Source organism: Sitophilus oryzae, unplaced genomic scaffold (assembly GCF_002938485.1).
Source record: "Sitophilus oryzae breed Bouriz unplaced genomic scaffold, Soryzae_2.0 scaffold_172_pilon_pilon, whole genome shotgun sequence".
Classification (NCBI taxonomy): domain Eukaryota; kingdom Metazoa; phylum Arthropoda; class Insecta; order Coleoptera; family Curculionidae; genus Sitophilus; species Sitophilus oryzae.
In genome coordinates this window covers 11,210,100-11,230,343 of record NW_022146424.1, presented here as the reverse complement: position 1 = coordinate 11,230,343, position 20,244 = coordinate 11,210,100, and the positions used below count along the sequence as shown (strand labels likewise).

Sequence of the window (20,244 nt, the reverse complement as noted above, 5' to 3'; positions counted from 1 at the left end):
CAATCTTCTCTCGGGTGTTATTTGTCCTTGGATTCTTTAGTCATTGGTTATATGACATTTATGACATAAATTAGTATTGATTGACGTGTTCAATTGTTTTGGTCACGTCCTGTTTCACCGGAAATAACAAATGACAATCGCGGTATTTTTTTACTTTATTTAATAAAAAAAGACACTATGAATAGAATGACATATCATATATGTCAACTTTTGACATTTTTGCATAATATGGTTTATTTGAAATTGTAACATGTGGTTCTTAACGATAATTTGACCCGAAATATCAAGTGTGTGGTATCAAATCCTTGGTAAAAATATGTCAAAAGTTCACATATACCGTATGATCGAATAAAAACGGCGTCAGCGATGGCTATGAAATGAAGATCGCTGTCATTTTATATGTAAATTTATATGGGAAATGTCATCGATACGGTACAGATATATGTCATTCTATTCGAATAATATAACGAGTTTTCTATCGAATAAAGTAAAAATGTACCAAGGGTGCTATTTAAAAGTAAAAAGTTGTAGTAATATCCGGTGAAATAGGAAGTGACGAAAAACAATTGAATACGTCAATCAATCCTAATTTATGTCATATACTAACTACTTCTTCTACTAACATACCAAATCTATTTTTTTTTATCTGAAAAAACAAAAAAAGGTATTAGGGATAAGCCACTTTCGAGACGCACCCGGTATATTATATTTTTAGGATATATAAAATTAAAATACAATAAAAATATTTTTATGCATGATTATAGTGTCACTCTTATGCTATAATTTTTAATAGGTAGATTTTCTGCTTTTTACCCCCTTTGAAAATATAAATAAAAAATGTATTGTATTGCCAATCAATAGATTTTAATCTTATACCTATTTTATTTTTATTTATTATATATTGAACGAAAAAAAGTACGTTGTGATGTTCAGCAATCGCACGCAATACAATAATTTATTTTTAGAATTTTAATTTAATGCATGCTCGAAATTTTTAAGCCATAAACTAAAATGGAAATCTAAATCTCGTCACATTTTTAACTTTTCTACCTCTTGTAGCGTGGAACTCCAGGAATGTTTATTATTAAAAATCTATTTTTAACCTGCCATATATTCCCGAGCCTCCTCTTTTAACAACATTAATAATATAAAATTATATTTCTCACTAGTCCAACGATATTGCCTTGCCAGTAGCATATCGTACGCGTTCCCCCTAATTAAAAAATTTAAAACGTGTGCAGCTGATTTTTTTCAACATATGACGTAGTTTCCGAGCCACCCTACTTTATGTTAATCTTTTTCTGAGTTACCGCCCTTACATGCATTTGTTTACAGTACAGTTCGCCGCATAAAATCGATTGAACAAACCACACACGGACGTTTTTCAAACTCGCTTTTACCATTTATTTCACGGTTTGGCCGGTTGTTTTGTTTTATTTTACCTAATTTGGTTTTGTTTTATTTTGCGCGAGGCCCTGAAACTTGCTTTGTTTGTTCCGAACGGCCTTTTTACTCGATTTTGTTATTCGCCGATTCGTGAAAATGTTTATCCCTCCGACTGTACCAAGCCGGCACAAATTGCAAATGGCGGGGATCTATATATAAATATTATATTTAGATTGTTGCAACATTTTTAGTTTAAGAAGAAAAATAGTGTTTTGCGGATTTTTTAAGTGTTGTGTGAACGTTTTACACGAAATTCGGTAAGTACTTCTAAACATTTCAGTTAGAAATGTGAACTTAAAGGCCCTTGTTTATATTTGGGAAGGCATGAAAGAACACCCCCTAGAAATCCGTGAGTAAATATTACGGCTGTTTGACGAAAGCAACGACCTACGTCCGACTTCTTACGTGTTTCTAACGTGTGTTCTTAGGCGGCCTATTGTCGCAAACTTAAGTCTTAGCTAGGTTCGCCTTGGCAATATAATTATTTAAGTGAACCTTTTTGCATTAAAGTTTTTATCGATCATTTGGGGGTATTTCTCACCCCGTGCAAGTGTTAAATAGGTGTTTAAGTGAAGTGTAAAGTAAGTAACACGTTTTGTGTTAATTTTCATTGATAAGTTTACATAAACAAAGCCCAAGTGTTGTTTTTGTTGAACATTTTTTCAATGCCATTATTTAAGGGTTAACCAATATGGCGTACGCTGCTTTTTATATAATGTTTATTTAATAATTCGTTATTTTTAACTGTAATTCAATACTCGGCTAGTTAGTCATTGAAAGTGACGACGATTTTAAATAATTTTCACTTTCGTCGGTATTTGTTTAAAAGCGACACTCTCGATAGGCTAATTATATCAATTGTTATTTTTAAATGTACTCTCGCGGTCGCGTCAGCCCTGAAAAAATATGTTTTAAGGTGTGAAAAACGTGTGAAAACACAGAAAACGGTAAGGATTTTCTGGTGGAGGTTATGTTTTGAAGATTTTTTTCTTTTGCCGGTCTTCAGATGTTTTGATGAAATCTTTGTGCATGGTGCACGCGATCCGACCTCTCTTTCTTTTACGGGGGTTTAGAGAGAGAGGGTAGGATCGGCTCGCATGCCGAGTCGAGTTTTTCTCTACATCTTGCATGTAGGGTTTAATTTATTGTAATAAAAACACATTTTTTCCTCTCTTAATTTTTTATTGATTTTCCGCTTGCAGATTTTGCGTTGTAATTTTCCAATTTTTGTTGCTATGGGGTTGGGCGAACTAATGTTAAGACACGATGCACTGCCTAAGGGTTTGTTATTGATTTTGGCAATAAATTTGTTGATTTAAAATAGAGTATCGCGTCTCTAATAAGGCTGTGATTCACGGTCATATTTTTGTTGCAATATGTTGATGTAGGCACGAAATATCAAACTATATTTTTAAATTTCTGATGTAGGTATTTTAATGACAGAATAATTATATTTAGTTAAAAGACAAATTTTAATAAAAATGAGCTTGATATTTGACAGAAAACACATCTAAATAATTTAAGAATTTTAATATAGATACAAATCGTATTTAAATTATCTATAATTCAAAAATGTTGTATCGAAAAACGCAACAAATAAATGGTTATTTGTGCTAGTTAGCGCTGATTTTTTGGCAAATATCTTTTGTACGTTTTATTTTTAAAATATTTTGTTTTATTTAAAAATTCAAGTACGTCAGTGCTCATATTTGCGTTAAATATACACAACAGTTATGCGAAATTTTATTGGTTTTAATTTAGTAGGTATTTATGTAATACAACTTTGCAAGTTTTTTTATATTTTTTTGAATGGTTTTGGGTGTTCAATAGAAAAAATGTAGATATAAAAATTATACAAAAAACAGATTATTGGTTAGGTTTTATTTAAATTTACCTAGGTATAAATAAAAAGTCTGTCTTGTGGTCTTGAATGTATTGAATATGAAATTTGAACATTTTAAAATGTCTACAGTATGTCCCCGGATTGTCTTGAAGAAAAACTTTTTTATTATTGACATTTTGAAAAAAATGCATTCTTCATAACATTGCTTGTTCTAAAACGGTTAATCCCGTTTATACTTTTCCAAATTTTCATACCGTTTTAGAGAAAATTAACAAAAACATGAAAATATGGTTGAATTTCTGTGAAAGTCCTAAAATTCAAAAGGCTCTGGTAATATAATTTCCTTCTTTGATAGAGGGTTATTATTAATTTTGATTAACGTAAAATGTGTGCTGTTAAAGTATTACATTTAACGATAAATATTATCGCCCTTTCCGTACCATTAAACTAAATAAAATTCAACCATTTTTTATTTGAAAAAAAATGTTTCTTAAGAGGTTACTGTGACACTGTTTTTTTTTCGATCTTATAGAAATTAAAACACTTTATCCTTTTCGAATTTTTGGATAAGTTTACTGCGTGCTATATGATTGACGCATTCAAAAATTTAACTACATCAGTAACTCACGTTGTGAAAAATAGAAGAAAATACCCGTGAATAAATGTTATAAAATTACTTTTCCACGTGTTTGGGAGTTGTTTTCAGAATTTAAAACTGCATTTAATATTTATTTATCTGCCCTTTTTCTAGCCAACTTAACATTTACGAAATTCTAAACCCAGAAAATTTATTACCTGATACACAAAAAGTGTGAGTGTATATGGAGCCTGTTGAGAAAGGGTCCTTTTAGTTAGCCCTTCTTAACAATAATATGATATTTCGTTCTGTTTATTGCTGCATTTTGGCCTGAGATGGGCCGAATATCAGCCGAAAATGTTCATTTTAGTTGTTGGCTCCGAAAGGGAACGTTAACTTTTTTTTTTAAATATTTTTATTATTTCAGATTTGGCATAGTAATAAGTCGTACCAGTATTATTTAGTTCTTCTTCTATGTGTTTATCATATCTATCACAGAAGTGATCTAGAAGGCATTGAAGATGGTTACTCCACCACCTCAGCAGTTTTGTGTAAGGTAAGGACAAGTGTTTTTATTTTATTTTATTGGAAAATAATTCATTTATAACACTGGGTGTGTGTATGATTAAATAATAAGATAATAAGGCATACAGGGTTTTAGAAAAAAAGAAACATATCTTATTATTTATCTAAATTTTTACCTTTATTTTTATACAACATCTTTAAACTTTGAATAAACCCTTCAAGCAAACAGTTTTCTGAATATAATATGTTTTCAGGGTATATTTGTTATTCCTTCAAAAAATAGCATAAAATTAGAAAACAAGCAAACCAGTGTCCACGTTTTTAAGTTATTTATTGCGTTAAAATTGTAGTACATAATTAAGTTTAATGGTTCACTTTGGTAACCATCGTCGTGTTTATACCGGGTGTTTCTAAAAAGTGGCTCACCCCTATAACTTTTTTAATTTTGTTTCAGATATATTTGGTATGTTAGTATATGGGGGGGGGGACGTAAATGAGGATTGACTGACTTATTTAGTGATGTTAATATTTCGGAAATTTGTGATTGTTGCAGGAAATTTCCGAAACTTTCAGAAATTTATGAAATTTTAGGAAATTATACAATTTTACATATTTTTTGTTGATACAATAAAGGAATAAATTAGATAGACATTTGATACCAACATGTAAGTGAAAAAAAAAACAATAAACATAATATTAGTTGTTATACTTTTAATAAACAATACATAACTCATAAAAGTCATAAACATAACACATAACAAAAATCATTTACTTTGTACATAACATACCATGAACTATGACTATGAACTTTAAAAAAAACAAAAAAGCACGAAATATAAATTTAAAAAACGTAAAACACAAATAACTGAATATTCTATTCAGGAATACTGTCAGGCGCCGAGCTGGTCCCATCTTCATGGGGTATTATAGTAGTAGTAGTACTGTCTTCGTCAGTTTCTATTTCCAAATCAGATATATTTGATGTATCATCTGGTTCTGATTCTGAAGGATGGACCTCTACCTCTACGGGTTCTAGTGGTTGTGGAGGAGTTTTATGTTGAATATCATGCTTCATATCCACTTTTTGTTTGTGTAGTAATAATTTATTGTTATGAGCTAAGAACATTATTTTGCCGGCTCTTTGTGCAGTTAAGCGATTCCTTTTTTTAGTATGGATAAAACTGTAAGTACTGAAACTTCTCTCAGTGGCTGCAGATGACGTTGGTAAAGACAGCAGAGCAACAGCTAAATATTTCAACTGAGTATTTCTATACACTTACGATTACGACTTAAGATTTGACACAATAATTTGTTACATATGTAAAAATGGCTTCTTTATTATTGACAAACTGAGGATGTTTGTTGGTGATATTGTTGATATGTTGATAAATTCCATAAGCCATGTGTTCTTCATTGTCTCTCCCAGGGAACAGGGGTCCAAGAAATTCGCGGCAAAATGCATTGGTTTAAGACCTTTTCTATTTTGTACGGCGGAGAAGCATTCTTTTTCTGCTGCTTTTAGAATAGGCATACTTTCGTTAAATTTTTAGTAAACCAAATTTCTGGCAAAATTCGGATTTTTGCGAATATTTGCGATTTTGGGACCGAATATTTCGGAAATTTCTGAAATTTCCTGCAAAATTCGAATGGAAATATTCGCTACCAACATTAGACGTATTAAATTGTTTTTGGTCACGAAGTTTCCTGTTTCACCGAAAATGACTACACCTTTTGATTTTTAAATGGCACTCTCTGTATTTTTTTACTTTATTTGATAGAAAATTAACACTCTGAATTGAATGACATGTCATATGTCAACTTTTGACATTTTCGCTTAAAAAATCGTATTTTTAATTTTAATCTAGAGTACCATAGCTGTGTTAAAAAGTTAAAAACACTAATTTTTAATCAAGGATCCTTGGAAAAATAGAGTTGATCGTCTAATGATTTGTTGGGTCTTGTTCTACCTGGTTAGAATATGCCTAAATCCTATTTTTAGTGGAACAAGAGTGGCTCATTAGCATATGGAAAAAGCATTTTTTACAAATAATTTTTTCAATATACAAATATTTCGAGTCAAATTGTCGTTATGAACCGCATGTTGCATTTTCAAATAAACCATATTCGAAAATGTCAAAAGTTGACATATGATTTGTCATTCAGAGATATAGAGTGTCATTTTTTATCGTATAAAGTAACAAAATACCTACCGAGAATGTCATCTAAAAATCAAAAGTTGTAGTCATTTCCGATGAAACAGGAAATGGCCGAAAAGAATTGAATGCGTCAATCAATCTTAATTTATGTGATATGCTAACATACTAAATCGTCAGTGAAACGTGATAACCCGCTTACAAACTCCGTTTTTGATTTTAAGTAAATAATACGTTTAATACATGATTTTTACGTAAACGAAATATCAAGTTTTATTGTTCCCCAACAAAGATTATTGTTATCTCTATATCATATTAACGCATGAATATACCGTATGGTCGAAAAAAAATGGCGTCCAGTTGGCTTGGAAATTACGATCTATGCCACATTTCCCATATAATTTTACATATAAAACTAGCGTGTACCAGCGACTTCGTTCGCGTCGAATTAATCATTTGTAATGGTGATGATAAAGCAAAGCAAGAATTTCCATTAACATACAAATTGGATAAAATTTTCTCACATTTATGTCAGCATGAGAAAAAACAATATGGCGATATTATATAACTTGTTAATATTTGAGGGGTAGTTTCATCTCGTTGAAATTTGAATTTCGAAAAATCCGTTTGCCAAAAATAAGCTTTTTACGTCAAGCAGTTTAAGCAGAATCGTGGTTAAAAAATTTTTTAGAACCCAACTTTTGGAACACCCTGTATGATTTTTTAAAAAATTTCAAAATATATAAAAAAACCAAATAAATTATGCTTGTCCAAGCGTTTTCCCGAAAGACTAACCGTTTTTTAAATAACAAATATTGTAATATTCGAGGGGCGTTTTCACCCTCTTGGAATTTGAGATTCGAGAAAGCCCTGCTTTTCGAACCTCTACACCCCACAGTCAATCCGTTTGCAAAAAAGTCAGCTTTAAACGTCAAGCAGTTTAAGCAGAATCGTGAATGGTCATATTTTATGAAACACACTGTATAAATTTATAAAAAATCTTAAAATATGTAAAACAACAAAATAAAATATACGTGTTTAAGAGTTTTTCCGAAAAACTCACCGGTTTTTAAATAAAAAAATATTTTACTATTTGAGGGATAGTTTCACCCCCTTAGAATTCGAGTTTCGAAAAATCCTTTCTTATCAAACCTCTACACCCTAGAATCAACCTGTATGCCAAAATAGAGCTTCTTACGTTGAGTGGTTTGAGCAGGATCGTGATTAATCAGTATGTCAGTCACTTAAGGATTTTATATATTAGTATAGATGACAGCGATCTTCATTTCATAGCCATCGCTGACGCCGTTTTTATTTGATCATACGGTATTTGCCACATGTGTACATATTTTTTTGTACCGTTTCTTTTCTCTCCGCGAAAATTATGACTAAGCAGTTTATCACATTTCACCGACGAAATCTCGATTTTTTATCTAAAAAAGTTATGGTACCATACATAAGTTGTAAGTTTGGTGAATTGTTCTTTAAAATTACTAAAAAAGTTTGTTAATATTATTCAAACAGAATTATTAAGCTCTTTTATGTTGTTTAGATGGAACAGCTACCAACAGAACCTACAAAGCGCCTTCCCCAAACTTCTGACGTCAGAACACTTCGTCGACGTCACCCTAGCCTGCGAAAATGAAATGTTGAAGTGTCACAAGGTGGTCCTGTCGGCCTGCTCCACCTACTTCGAGAAACTGCTTCTGGACAATCCCTGTCAGCACCCCATTATTTTTATGAAGGACATGAAGTAAGCTAAACATAACGAAACGTTGCTAACTACCGATTGGTTGACAACTGACGTTTAGAGCATTGTTTACCTATCTGTCAACCGTAACTAACGGTTCGCTCGAAATTGGCTTTATCAATAATAGTTATATCACAGCCTATTTATGAGACGGCCAGTCGACAATGCATCCATTCTCTTATCACGCCTGTATTTGTACAGGGTGTCCCATTTTTGTGTGTTGTGCGGGATTTCTCGTTTATGAGTAGAGCTACAAAGATGCGGCTTTCATTGCTATGCCATTTTTTATGGAACTAAAGATGCTACACACAGATTTGTTCTAGCCCTTTTAGTTCCTGAAATACAGCGCGAATTTGAAGAAATTGTTTCATTTTTTGACTCCCCTCAGTGATGTTGCTCTACTCGTAAACAAGGAACCCTGTAAAACACACGAAAATATGACAATATGATAGGTGATAGACGCACCAGTCTTTATAGTTTTTACAAACGATGCTGCAATGGAGCCCAGAATCCGACTTGATATAAACATAAGATAAGCAAATATCTAAGGAGGTAGGCAGAGTTCCGTGTAAATGATTGAAAAGCTTGATTTTCATGCATCCGTCGTCCGACAATACGATGATACGATATTAATTTTATTGGTTGAATTTAAAGACTATTGGTTAGAAAATTATGCTGTTTTTAAATTTATTGCATTTTCATGCCTCCGTTCATCGGATATACGATTTGCTTGTGATTGTTGTCATTTTATATTTTCATTTCCATAACGATTTTGCTGTTTTACTTATAGTCTAAGAGCTAGCAACGTTTTCGAGAGAGAATTTTAAGAAAGCTGGTTCTTGAATATATCTTTTGCTATGCTCTCCTGAACAGAGCGCGGACCGTCTGTCTGCCGGTAGACGTTGCGTTCAGTACTGCGCATCATATCTGTATTCAACATCTGTTCACTACTGCGCATCGCAAATTCGCTCTGTATTTCAGGAACTAGGGAGGCTAGGACAAACCTACGTGTAGCATATTTAGTTTTGTAAGAAAGTAGCAAAGGAATGTGAAAATCGCATCGTTGTATCTTTACTCATGAACGAGAAATCCCATAAAATACGAAAATGGGAGACCCTGTACAGATGTAATGCGCAGTAGTGAACCTATATGCTGTATTTATAGATTATTTTTTTCTTGGCTTACATTAATTGTACATTATTAGATACTATTTATTTCTGTTATAGATTTCAAGAGATGCAGTCGTTGGTGGACTTTATGTATAAGGGAGAAGTGAATGTGACTCAAGATGATCTTCCTTCTTTGTTAAAATCGGCAGAAGCCCTCCAAATCAGAGGCTTGTGTGGCTCTGATCAACTCTTAAATTCTGCCTATTTTGGCAACCTAGCCAAGATACCCACTGGTCCCAGCACTTCTCCTCAGCAGTCACCAGTAAGTAGTCTACTGTTTTTTATTGTTATTTCGGAAACTAATAGCTTTCTTTATTTATCGAATATGAGTAATGTCCTAGTAATATATGGCTAGCAGGCTTAAAAAACATGTTAGATAAAAAAACACAAAACGTGTTTGTTGTGAAAGAGGTTTTATTATTTCTGATTATTTTTTTAGACGAAAACGACACCCCAACAAAATAAACCCGCGCCTCTTGTTACCAGTACTCCCGAAGAAAAACCGCAGCCCAGCCAAGTAACCATGCCCAAAGTCGAAGGACTCGTGAAGAAAGAAGTTAACGCCGCCACTGCCGAAGTCAGTTCGGAATGCGGTGGCGCACCCTCTTCTTCTGAGTGTGACAGTAACGATGGGATGCTTCAAATCAAAGGTAATATACTATTTTTTAGAAAAACGATGATGTTACATCATAATTCAGTGGCGTGCAGTGCTCATCAAAACAGGGTAGGCAGAAATTGGCCACACAATAGTAAAATAATAGACGTTAATTAAATAATTAATATAATTATTTTTTACATTATTCAACCATTTCCAATTATGGTGTAGCCTCCCTCACATTTAGATACTCTCTTTGTAGTTGGGCCCATTGTTGTCTATTGTTGGCTTTGCGGACCCAAGTTATCCCTGCTAATTTCCTAATAGGTACCTTTACATTTGCACTATTTCCTGTGGGATTTGAGCGCGCCGTTCCAGTCATGCGCGAAAGAACGCTAGTCTAAATCGAAATAATCGCGCAAGTTTGAGACTTGTTAAAACACGCACGATATCCCTAATGCAATCTTGTGGTAAAATACATTTTTGGTCTTTTCGTTTTGTTTTCGGGTGTGGTGTATTCCTTTGTTAATTATTGACTTGCATATGATAAATCAGGTACTGTTAATTTTGTGTACGTTATTATGTACTTCTTACACCTTTACCTTTTTGTTATTCTAGAGTTATTCTATACAAACAGAAATTTAAAAAACGCAGCTTATTACGAACTTACACAATTCTGTAATAGCATAACGCCGGATGCAAATCGCGACTATGTCGTAAAAAAATCAAAATTTTCGGGGATCGTTCCGAACTAAAAAAATAGAAGACTTAAAAAGAGGTGGAGCAGGTTTAGACGAAATTTATCGACCAACACTTTGGTATTTCGATTTGTTATTATTGTTTACAAGTGATCAAGAATTGCCAACACCAAGCATTAGCAACATTGGAGAGGAAAAGACGGAAACTTCTGTTATTAAACCAAATGCAATAAAACATAAAATGATTCACAATCCATTCGCAAATAGTTTCTAAACTCCATAGGAAAATTATCACGCAACTCGCGTAGCAGTGGCATATGTCCATATTTATTGCGATCTTTTCTCCATGTTTTTACCCAACACCTCCATTTTTCCTTCGTATTGTGAAGATACACAACTAAACACAAAGCCACTTTCCATTTTCGTTCCCTGATTTTCTCCATTTTGTAAGAACCCGTCTATAAAACTGTTGAAAAATTCAACATTCTACGAGCCACGCAAAACACGTAGGAAATTTAACAATTTTCCATTTACACTTGCAGTTTTGAAACGCAGCGTTCTACAACAAACGCCAGTCCTGTGCGATTAAAACGGGAAGAAATTTCTAAAGAAATTTCTATGGCATGGCATCTCAGGTTTGGCCTTCTTCTAGGTCTCTAAATTTTTTCGTGGTTACCATGCTGTAATTTTTGGGGTCCATCTGTTGTCCGTCCTTGCCAAGTGTCCTGTCCATTGCCACTTGAGGGATTTGATTCTGTGGATGACATCTGTTACCTGGGTCTTTTGTCTATCCACTCTATTCTTTTACATTCTTTTTTTGGCCATTCCCAACATATTTCATTCCATTGAGCGTTGTGAGACCTGCAGTTTCCTTATAATGTCCGTTTTAAGTGTCCGTTTAAGTTTCGCATGCATAGGTCATGACTGGTAGTACATATTGGCCAAATGTTAGAATAAGTGGCATTCTAGATCTGAATATGATTGAGTTTCTTCCATAAGTACTCATATTTTTTTTTTATTGCTTGCCTTTTTTTATTGCTTATTTGCCTTTTGCTTTCATAAGTACTAATATAACTTAATTTTCCTGTTCGTAGAGATCTGATTTCTGGTAGTAGAGATCCAGAGCTGTGTTAGTTGTGTTAGTTGTCCCAAATATATATATTCTTCTACTATTTCCAATGTTGTCTTATTTATTAGGATGTATTTTCTGTCTACTAGTTCGTTGTACATTACTTTAGTTTTTGCCAAATTAATTTTGAGACCTACTTTATTGCTGGCTGTATTTAGTTGGTTAATTTGTGCTTGTAGTTTTTCAGGACTTTTGGCAATTAGGACTATGTCATCAGCGAATCTTAGATGGTTATGATATTCTCCATCTAATTTTATTGTTGGTCCAGTCCAGGAAGATTTTTTCTAGTGTTGCTGTAAACAGCTTTGGGGATATCGCGTCTCCCTGCCGTACTCCTTTGCCAATTGGGAACTCTGGGGTTGTTTTATATATCATTACTTTTGCTTTGCCTTCTTTGTATATAGTGGCAAGAGTTCTATATAAGGCCCGTCAATACCTTGTTTGGCTAGAGCTTCTATTATTGCTTTAATATACAGGGTGGCGCGTTTTAGTGTCCCACTAAGAATAGCTCTCGGCTGTATCTCGAAAACTATTAGTCGTAGGGCTTGTGGAAAAAAATATTTATAACTAAAAAGACCATGAGAAATTGCTGGAAAGTATTTTCAAGTTGGTAGAACGGCCGCTAGAGGGCGCAACTGTTATGGAAACTAAGTAAATGGAATTTTTACGAAGTTTTGCCTAGATAAGGTGTACTATAAATAATAGCTTCACAATCTTCAGTAAATTTTGGACCTATTTTGTCAGAACTATTTACGCCTATCTGTTTTTTTCAAAAAAATTAGATGCGATAGTATATGTAATTTTAGCTGATACTAAAGAGTAATAAAAGCTTAAAAAGTCAGCGGAAACCGCATCTTGTTATATTTTTTCAGACCAAAGTTATTAAGAAGATTATAATAAATGCCAAAAAAAAAACAGCCCTTAATTATCTTATTTTTCTAATACGTTATCACTAGCCCTCTAGATTATGCCCATTCTAATAAAAAATAAGACAAAAAAGATTATTTTATTCAAAAAACTGACAATGTACCAGAATACCATAATACTAGGTGTATTAATATCTAATAATCAAGATATCGATGACAGTGAACAAGAAACGACGCCTTAGTGAATTCATGGTAGGCTTTGGAAAAAAGTTGATTTTAGAGGGATAGTTTAAACATCAAAATATTATTTTGATAGTCTCAGCAACGTTTTTTTATCTTTTGATTGCTTTTCTAAAAATTCCTCTCTTCAAAAGAGAAAAAGCGCCGCTAAGAATATCAAAATACAAGGGCAACGGCCCAGCTACGCCGAAACACCGGTTCCCATTAGAACACCGAAGTTAAGCGACGTAAGGCGATACTAGTGGATGGACGGGTGACCGGTTCGAAACTCTGTATCGTGCTGTTGTCCAAAAAAAAAGGCAAAAGTGTAAATTCTATTGACATACACTGCTCTTTCACGCCGGTTCGAGGCCGGATGAGATCGGATATCTCGTGAGTAAGAGTCGATTTTAGACACTTGCTAAGTCTGTAGGCCATTGACCATGATATGGGCGAGGACCGCGGTTCGGATTCCGCGTAAACAAACTAGACGCGTCGTCTTTGTTTTTTAATTTCGACTCGATGTTTTATAAGGAGACAATAATTTTTGTTTAGTTAGTTGTCTCAAAGTTTGTAATTTCAAGTGACAATAAACCGAAAGTATACAGTCCACTGAACATTTTATTTCGTCGATGGTTTATTTGTTTCCTTAAGCCAAGGGGAAACTACACTGTCATTGATATCTTAATTATTAGATATTAATACATCATCTGGTATTACAGTGTATTGTCGATTTATAGAATAAATTAATCGATTCTATATTATTTTTTATTAGAATGGTCATAATCAAGAGGGCTACTGTAACCGTGTTATAAAAATAAAGTAATGAATTAATTATATATACACTTATTTTTTCGTATTTATTATAATTTTGTTAATATCTTCGGTTTGAAAAAAGATATCAAGATGCGGTTTCGTTGACTTTTTAAGCTTACCATCAGCTAAAATTACATATACTATTGCATTTAATTTTTCTGAAAAAAACGCGCAATGTTTGTAAAATTGTAAGACAGCGCCCTCTAGCGTCCACATTCAAAAGCTTATTATTATTGTTTTTACGGTATAATATAGAGTAAGAAATGCTCTTTTAAAGTAGCCCCCGTTTATTGGATTCCGTTTACCCAGTCCGGAGTTATTAATATTTAAACAAAAACAGATCTAACCTCCCCCTACCACTTCATTTTGGCAGATAGGCGAAAATGGTTCTTACAAAAAAGATCCAAAATTTATTGAAGAATGTGAAGCTATTATTTAAAGTACACCTTATCTAGGCAAAACTTAGAAAAAAAATCCATTTTCTTATTTTCCATAGCCGCTAGAGGGCACAGTTCTACAAACTTAAAAATAATTTCCATCAATTTGTCATGGTCTCTTTAGTTATAAATATTTTTTTTCCGCAAGCCCTACGACTAATACTTTCCGAGGTACAGCCGAGAACTATTCTTAGTGGGACACCCTGTACAGACTTGCTTAATATACTACTTTCCTTTTAGAAGATATAGAGGAAGAAGGAGACGACTCGTTCTTCGAAGGCGACGGCGAATCACTGCTGGACCAGGATATGATGGAAGAAGACCGAATGATCAACACCGGAGACTGTTCTAGGACGCCCGACTCTTTCGCGATGGCCAACGTTTCGTGTCAGTACGACGGTTCCGCAGGAAACATGAGCATGAGTACTAAACCACTAAAATTCTATTGTCATTCTCCTCGTTTATTTAGATTGGTCCTTAGGTTCGGTAAGCAAAAGGATACGACGATCCGACGAAGAATTGAGGAGGGCGGCCGAATGCATCACGAGAGGTCAAACGTTCCAGATGGTTTCGGATCAGTATAACATACCCATATCGACTATAAGGTTCTACATGGCTAGAAAAGTGAGTACCAAATCAGGAAAAAAATTATTTCAATATTCAATAACAACTAGAACAGTGGCGGCGAACCTATGACACGCGTGTCAGTGCACAGGCGAGCTCATTTTTGGTGATACGCTTCAAGATAAAAAAAAATCATAACTGAAATATATTTTTTTTTTCATAAAGGCCAGAGTTGGTTATTAATAATAATATTATTACTTACGGGTATTATTAATAATAATTAATAATTTAATTCTGAAACCAGACGTGCATGTATAAAGCTTGATTTTCATGCATCCGTTGTCTGACTATACGTTGATACGATATTAATTTAATTGGTAGAATTTAAAGATTTTGATTGGTTTGGTTTGGTTTGGATATACGTTGGTGTTATTTTATATTTTCGTTTCCATAACGATTTTGCTATTTTACATATATTTTTATTAAGGTTTGATTAAATTTGTCAAAAAAGTGTCAAAACGTCCGTTATCGTATGAACGGGTCCGTTGACGGGCTGAAGTAAAATATTTACGGATGAAAAGTGGCGCGAAAACGCTATGACCAATCAGAGCACCGTCGGACCATCGTATCAACTAGAGATGAGCAAAACTGCGATTTTCCAATCGCAGTTGAAACTGCGATTGTGATTTGTAAATCGCTGCGACTGTAACCTGCGATTGCGATTTTGATATTTTTAAATTGATACGCTGTAAACTGGGAAGCTCAATCCCAAAATTTTTGAGAAAAAACAGAATAAATAGGGGAATACTTTTTTTTTTAATAAAATCTTACAAAGAAACTGTTGGGTGTTTCGATGCCATATGCCTTTTAAAGTGTTTTTTATTATATTTTTGCTCTGCACACATATTGCACTTAAAATTTTCATCAATTACCAAAAAAAAATCAAACCAAACCAAACCACAAATAACTTAGTTTCCTTTTTGATAAGAATATACCGAATAAATTTAACTGGGAAAAAAAATACATAAAATGTTCAAAATATTCGAATGTGCTTTTAGACAGTCTGTAGGTATACTAAAGAAAAATTTATTATAAAAAAGGTTGCCGCCAACCTTAATTCAGATAACGAGATAAAAAACTGTTTATTTTATCTTTTTTTTCTTTTAAAAACATTTTCTTTATATGTAACTCAAAAGAAGCCGACGCCGACGGCTTTGATACGGCCCGTCCAGTGCAAGTGCAAACTTTCGAACTTTTAGATAAATAAAAGGACAATATCACATTTTATTATATTTGAAATTTCTCTAAAATGAAAAAACTGATTGTAAAGGATGTATTTAAATTAACATAGCAGCCGATCCACAATTGTTCAGAAAATTATATTATATTATGGATTGTTATAAAAATGTTTATAATAATATAATATACATATAACAAAATATAATAAAGAGAAAGGGCTGTTTCTTTTTCGTGCTCTATATCTTCTAGTAAATAAAGGATAAAAATAGATAATTTTTTATAATTTGATTCCAAAACTGTCCTTGAATGAATTATTTTACCTGAATCATTACCTGGGAGCAACTGTAACTATAATTAGTCATAACCGAAAACAAGAATTTTTTAACCTTCTAAATCCATAATTATATTATAAATCTAAAACTATTATCAAAATTTAAAACTAAAAAATTATACATATATATTATGCGGTATATAAACATATATAAGCCTATTTTCCAACGCTTCATAAAAATTACGGGGCCATGATTGCGAATGTGATTTTGCGATCTAGTCTAGGCCGATGTGTTGAGAGCTGCGAACGAAAATCACAATCGCTGCTCTTCGTTGGCGTGCCCACTCCCGATGCCGCGCCGCCGGTGCCAACGAAAATCGCAATCGCAATGTTGGGATGAGCTGCGATTTTCGAGCTGAACGAAAATCGCAGCCTGCCCACTGCCGTGTTGATGACGCGCCGCCGCCAGCCGGTGCGTACGAGAATCGCAATATTGCGATTTTCGTTCCCAGCTCATCGTTCGGCTTCTCAGTGCCGTGTCGATGCACCGCCGGTGCAAACGAAAATCGCAATGCTGTGATTTTCGTTCGCAGCTCTTCGTTCGCGTGCCCACTGCGATTGCAAATCGCAACTGGTGTAATACTGGTTGCCTAAAAATCCAAAATCGGCAGATATATGTTTCAATCGCAAGTCGCAGTTTGTTATGGAAATGAATCACAGGTTGCGATTGCGAATTTACAATCGCTGCGATTAAATCGCAGTTTGCGATTTTCTGCTCATCTCTAGTATCAACGTATAACGGATGCATGAAAATCAAGCTTACTATTTCAATTCGCTATCAGAGATGCGCACGCTAGCGGACATTTTTCGAACCTGAAAATGATTTCCAGCGATTTCTCTTGGCCGGTTTACTTATTACAATTTTTTTCCCAAACTTATACGATAAGTAGTTTCTGAGATACAGCCGGCGTCCATTCTTATTTGGCCACCAAGGACTTAAGCTTGATTTTCATGCGTCCGTTATCCGTTGATACGATGGTCCGATATTAATTTTATTAGTTGACTTTAATGACTTCAAATGGTTAGAAACGGTTATCCAATCGAAGTCTTTAAATAGTTTGCATAAAAAATTTAAATAGCGGGCTATTTTTCTTTTTGGACAGTTAAATAGAGCACAAAATTTCCAAAGTATCAGGGCAAACCGCAACTTTCTATCTTCTCTCTAACCGGAAATATTAAGAGAACAAATAATGTCAGGCTGCCGCCTAGGATTATATGGACTAAAAATTATAGTAGAACAAAAAGAGGTAAATTGGTTATGTCAGAATATCAAAACGTTTAAGTTTAGTTTTCATGCAACCGAATTACGGACGTTTTCTTAAAAAAATGACGTCATAAATTTTTAAACGTGTTGTACATGTAACATTATTGTTCATCCATATATTTTTTTACAAATTTCTTGTTAATTATATGTAGGTAGTCAGATTAAAATGTCCGAAAGTCGGATATCAATAATTTTATTAACATTTTTAATAAAATTATACCTATAATATACAATTTTATTAAAATATGAACACACTGAGCTCAAAAGGTTCGCTATCACTGCACTAGAACAGTAATATAAGACCTGTATCAGGCAAAGTGGACAAACTTACTAACACTCCTTTTTTCAAGATTTGAAACAGAAACTTTTAAACAGGAAATTATTTTTTTTACTTTCTCTATAAAAATAGAAAGATTCTTAAACAGATGAATATTTCTATTTACACCAAAAAACACACATATATTTTGTTAAATGTATCTTAGATTATATTGCTGCTCCGGAAGAACAAAGACGTAATTTTACAGGAGAGAGAGACACTCTATCATTCCTGAGATGCTCTCTCTCATTTCTTGGAAGTCCTCTTTCATTTGTGAGAGAGAGGCTCTCGTTTATGAGAGTCTCTTTCACTTGTATGAGGCTGTCATATGTGAGAAAATCTCTCATTTGTGACAGGCTCTCTCTTATTTGTGAAGGGCTTTCTCTCGTTTGTGAGAGGATCTTTCTCATTTGTGAAAGGCCCTCGTTTCTGAGAGGAGAGGTAACACCCCAGCTACGTCGAAACACCGGTTCCCGATGGATCATCGAAGTTAAGCGACATAAGGCGATACTAGTATATGGACGTAATATATGAGACTCTGTCGTGCTGTTGTTTCATGACAGGAGTGTAAAAATCTATTGACACACATTGCTCATTTACGCCGATTCGAGGCCGGACGAAATCGGATATTTCGTGAGTAAGACCGTGCAAACAATGGTCATCTCAAACTCGAAGTGATATCGTCTCGATCTCTACTTTCTAAGTAAATAAGAGTAGGTCCACGAACGGGTCGTTTGGCGGTCGACAGGGAGTCGATGTGATTGATGCTATTATTTACGTACGAAGTTTAGGTAGATTTGTTTGGAGTTCGAGACGCTTCCGCTTCGAAAGCCAGACGACCCGTTTGCGGACGCTCTAAGAGTCGATTTAGACATTCGCCAAGTTGGTAAGCCATTGACCATGATATAGCCGAGGACCGCGGTTCGGATTCGGCGTAAACTAAGTAGGAACAAAAAGAAGACGTTAAATTTACTTACTTACTCATTTCTGAGATGCGATCTCTCTCATTTGTGAGATGTTCTCTCATTTGTGAGTATTTCCCAGTCCTTGAGTATTTCCCTCTCTTCAGTAGCTTTAATAGTTAAAATTTTAATTTGCAGGGTATTCTTCCACGCCGTAAACGAGGCAGGTCCTGCGCTCCATCGATGGGCATGGGCTCCATGCCCGTCACCACCAGCTACACGTCGCCGGGGAGCCCCATCGGGCCCCCCTACCACATCGTGCACTACAAGCTGCCCGCCTTGGGCGTACAGAAGCTGAAATAGGGCTACGTTATACTGAAAGTGCAGAAGTAGGGAAAGTAATGTCGAAGTAGCTTCGATGGGATAATTTAGTATATAAAACGGCCGCCAACCAGGGGCGTCGTACTCATGCTACTTCCCATTTTTACTGTGTGTATTTTATTAATATTATTTTTTATTTTTAAAGTATATACAATTTACTATATACAAAATGGAGTACGGATATACTCGAGAAGTGAAAGCAAATATCAGGGTTTTGTTCGATTCTGACATTATTTTTTTGAAATCAAACTGAGGTAATCGCTTTTGATTACATAAATCAGAAGGAATGCAATGCTTTTTTACTTAAAAAAACATTTTTTTACATATCATTTTATCGTTGTGTGCGTTTTTTTATTGTTTGCATTTTTTCTGTCGACAATTTTTGTGCTATATTATTTTTAAGACTAATATGCGTTATTTATTACTTTTTACTACTTAATTTTCTTTTATACTTTGGTTTGGGAAATTTGTTGCATAGCTAGATTTCTCGGATAACTTTGGTGATGTCTTTTTATATACTTTTTCTTTATTTTATTGAGGCAAATATAGTGATAAAGAAGAATTTCTTAGAAAAAATGCTGTATTCAATGTAATCCTAAGCTAAATCGTTTTACAAAGTGGTGGTTTAGATTATTATAACAAATTTTTTCTTTATATAAAATAGACACCGCGAGTCTCCTTTATGCCATACGATCGAAAAAAAGGCGTCAAAGGCGGCTGTGGAATGACAATCGATGATAATTTTGGCCAGGTCAAGCGCTAGACGTCATTACTTGGCCCTGCTTTTACTTTATTTATTAATGGCGCTTAGTGCCAGTTGGCCTTAAGAAAGATAAATACGCCTAGAGTAATGAAGCATTAAAATTGTTACTGCATTTTCACAAAATCGTAAATATTTCAAAAATGGTAAGATTAAAGTGCGGTAAACCGTAATTAAATTTACCTTTATTTTAATCGTAGAAACTAAAAATGTTATAATATACAGGGTGTTTCATTTAAAAAATTTAACTTTCGACATTTTTAA

At 34.0% G+C, this 20,244-nt stretch overlaps 1 protein-coding gene across 4 annotated transcripts; it reads left to right on the top strand.

The window, feature by feature from the left end:
* The first annotated feature begins 1,475 nt into the window (after window positions 1–1,475).
* Window positions 1,476–19,963, top strand: LOC115881692 (zinc finger protein 131). Of its 4 annotated transcripts, none has more exons than XM_030899286.1 (8): window positions 1,476–1,703; window positions 4,294–4,422; window positions 8,097–8,297; window positions 9,521–9,725; window positions 9,903–10,113; window positions 14,464–14,646; window positions 14,693–14,847; window positions 19,038–19,963. In XM_030899286.1, exons 2-8 carry the CDS (start codon window positions 4,388–4,390, stop codon window positions 19,200–19,202), a joined length of 1,155 nt encoding a protein of 384 aa, XP_030755146.1. In that variant the 5' UTR covers window positions 1,476–1,703; window positions 4,294–4,387; the 3' UTR covers window positions 19,203–19,963. The 4 variants fall into 4 exon arrangements, with proteins under 4 accessions (XP_030755146.1, XP_030755148.1, XP_030755145.1 ...); XM_030899288.1 differs by lacking the exon at window positions 1,476–1,703 and adding an exon at window positions 1,926–2,027 and having other exon boundaries at window positions 14,705–14,847; XM_030899285.1 differs by lacking the exon at window positions 1,476–1,703 and adding an exon at window positions 1,926–2,027.
* The last annotated feature ends 281 nt before the right edge of the window (window positions 19,964–20,244 follow it).

Coding starts and splice junctions, on each gene's coding strand:
- LOC115881692 (XM_030899286.1), top strand. CDS start 4,388: ATGGTTACTCCACCACCTCAGCAGTTTTGTGTAAG. Junction 4,423..8,096: donor CCTCAGCAGTTTTGTGTAAG/GTAAGGACAAGT, acceptor TATGTTGTTTAG/ATGGAACAGCTACCAACAGA. Junction 14,647..14,692: donor CGCAGGAAACATGAGCATGA/GTACTAAACCAC, acceptor TCGTTTATTTAG/ATTGGTCCTTAGGTTCGGTA.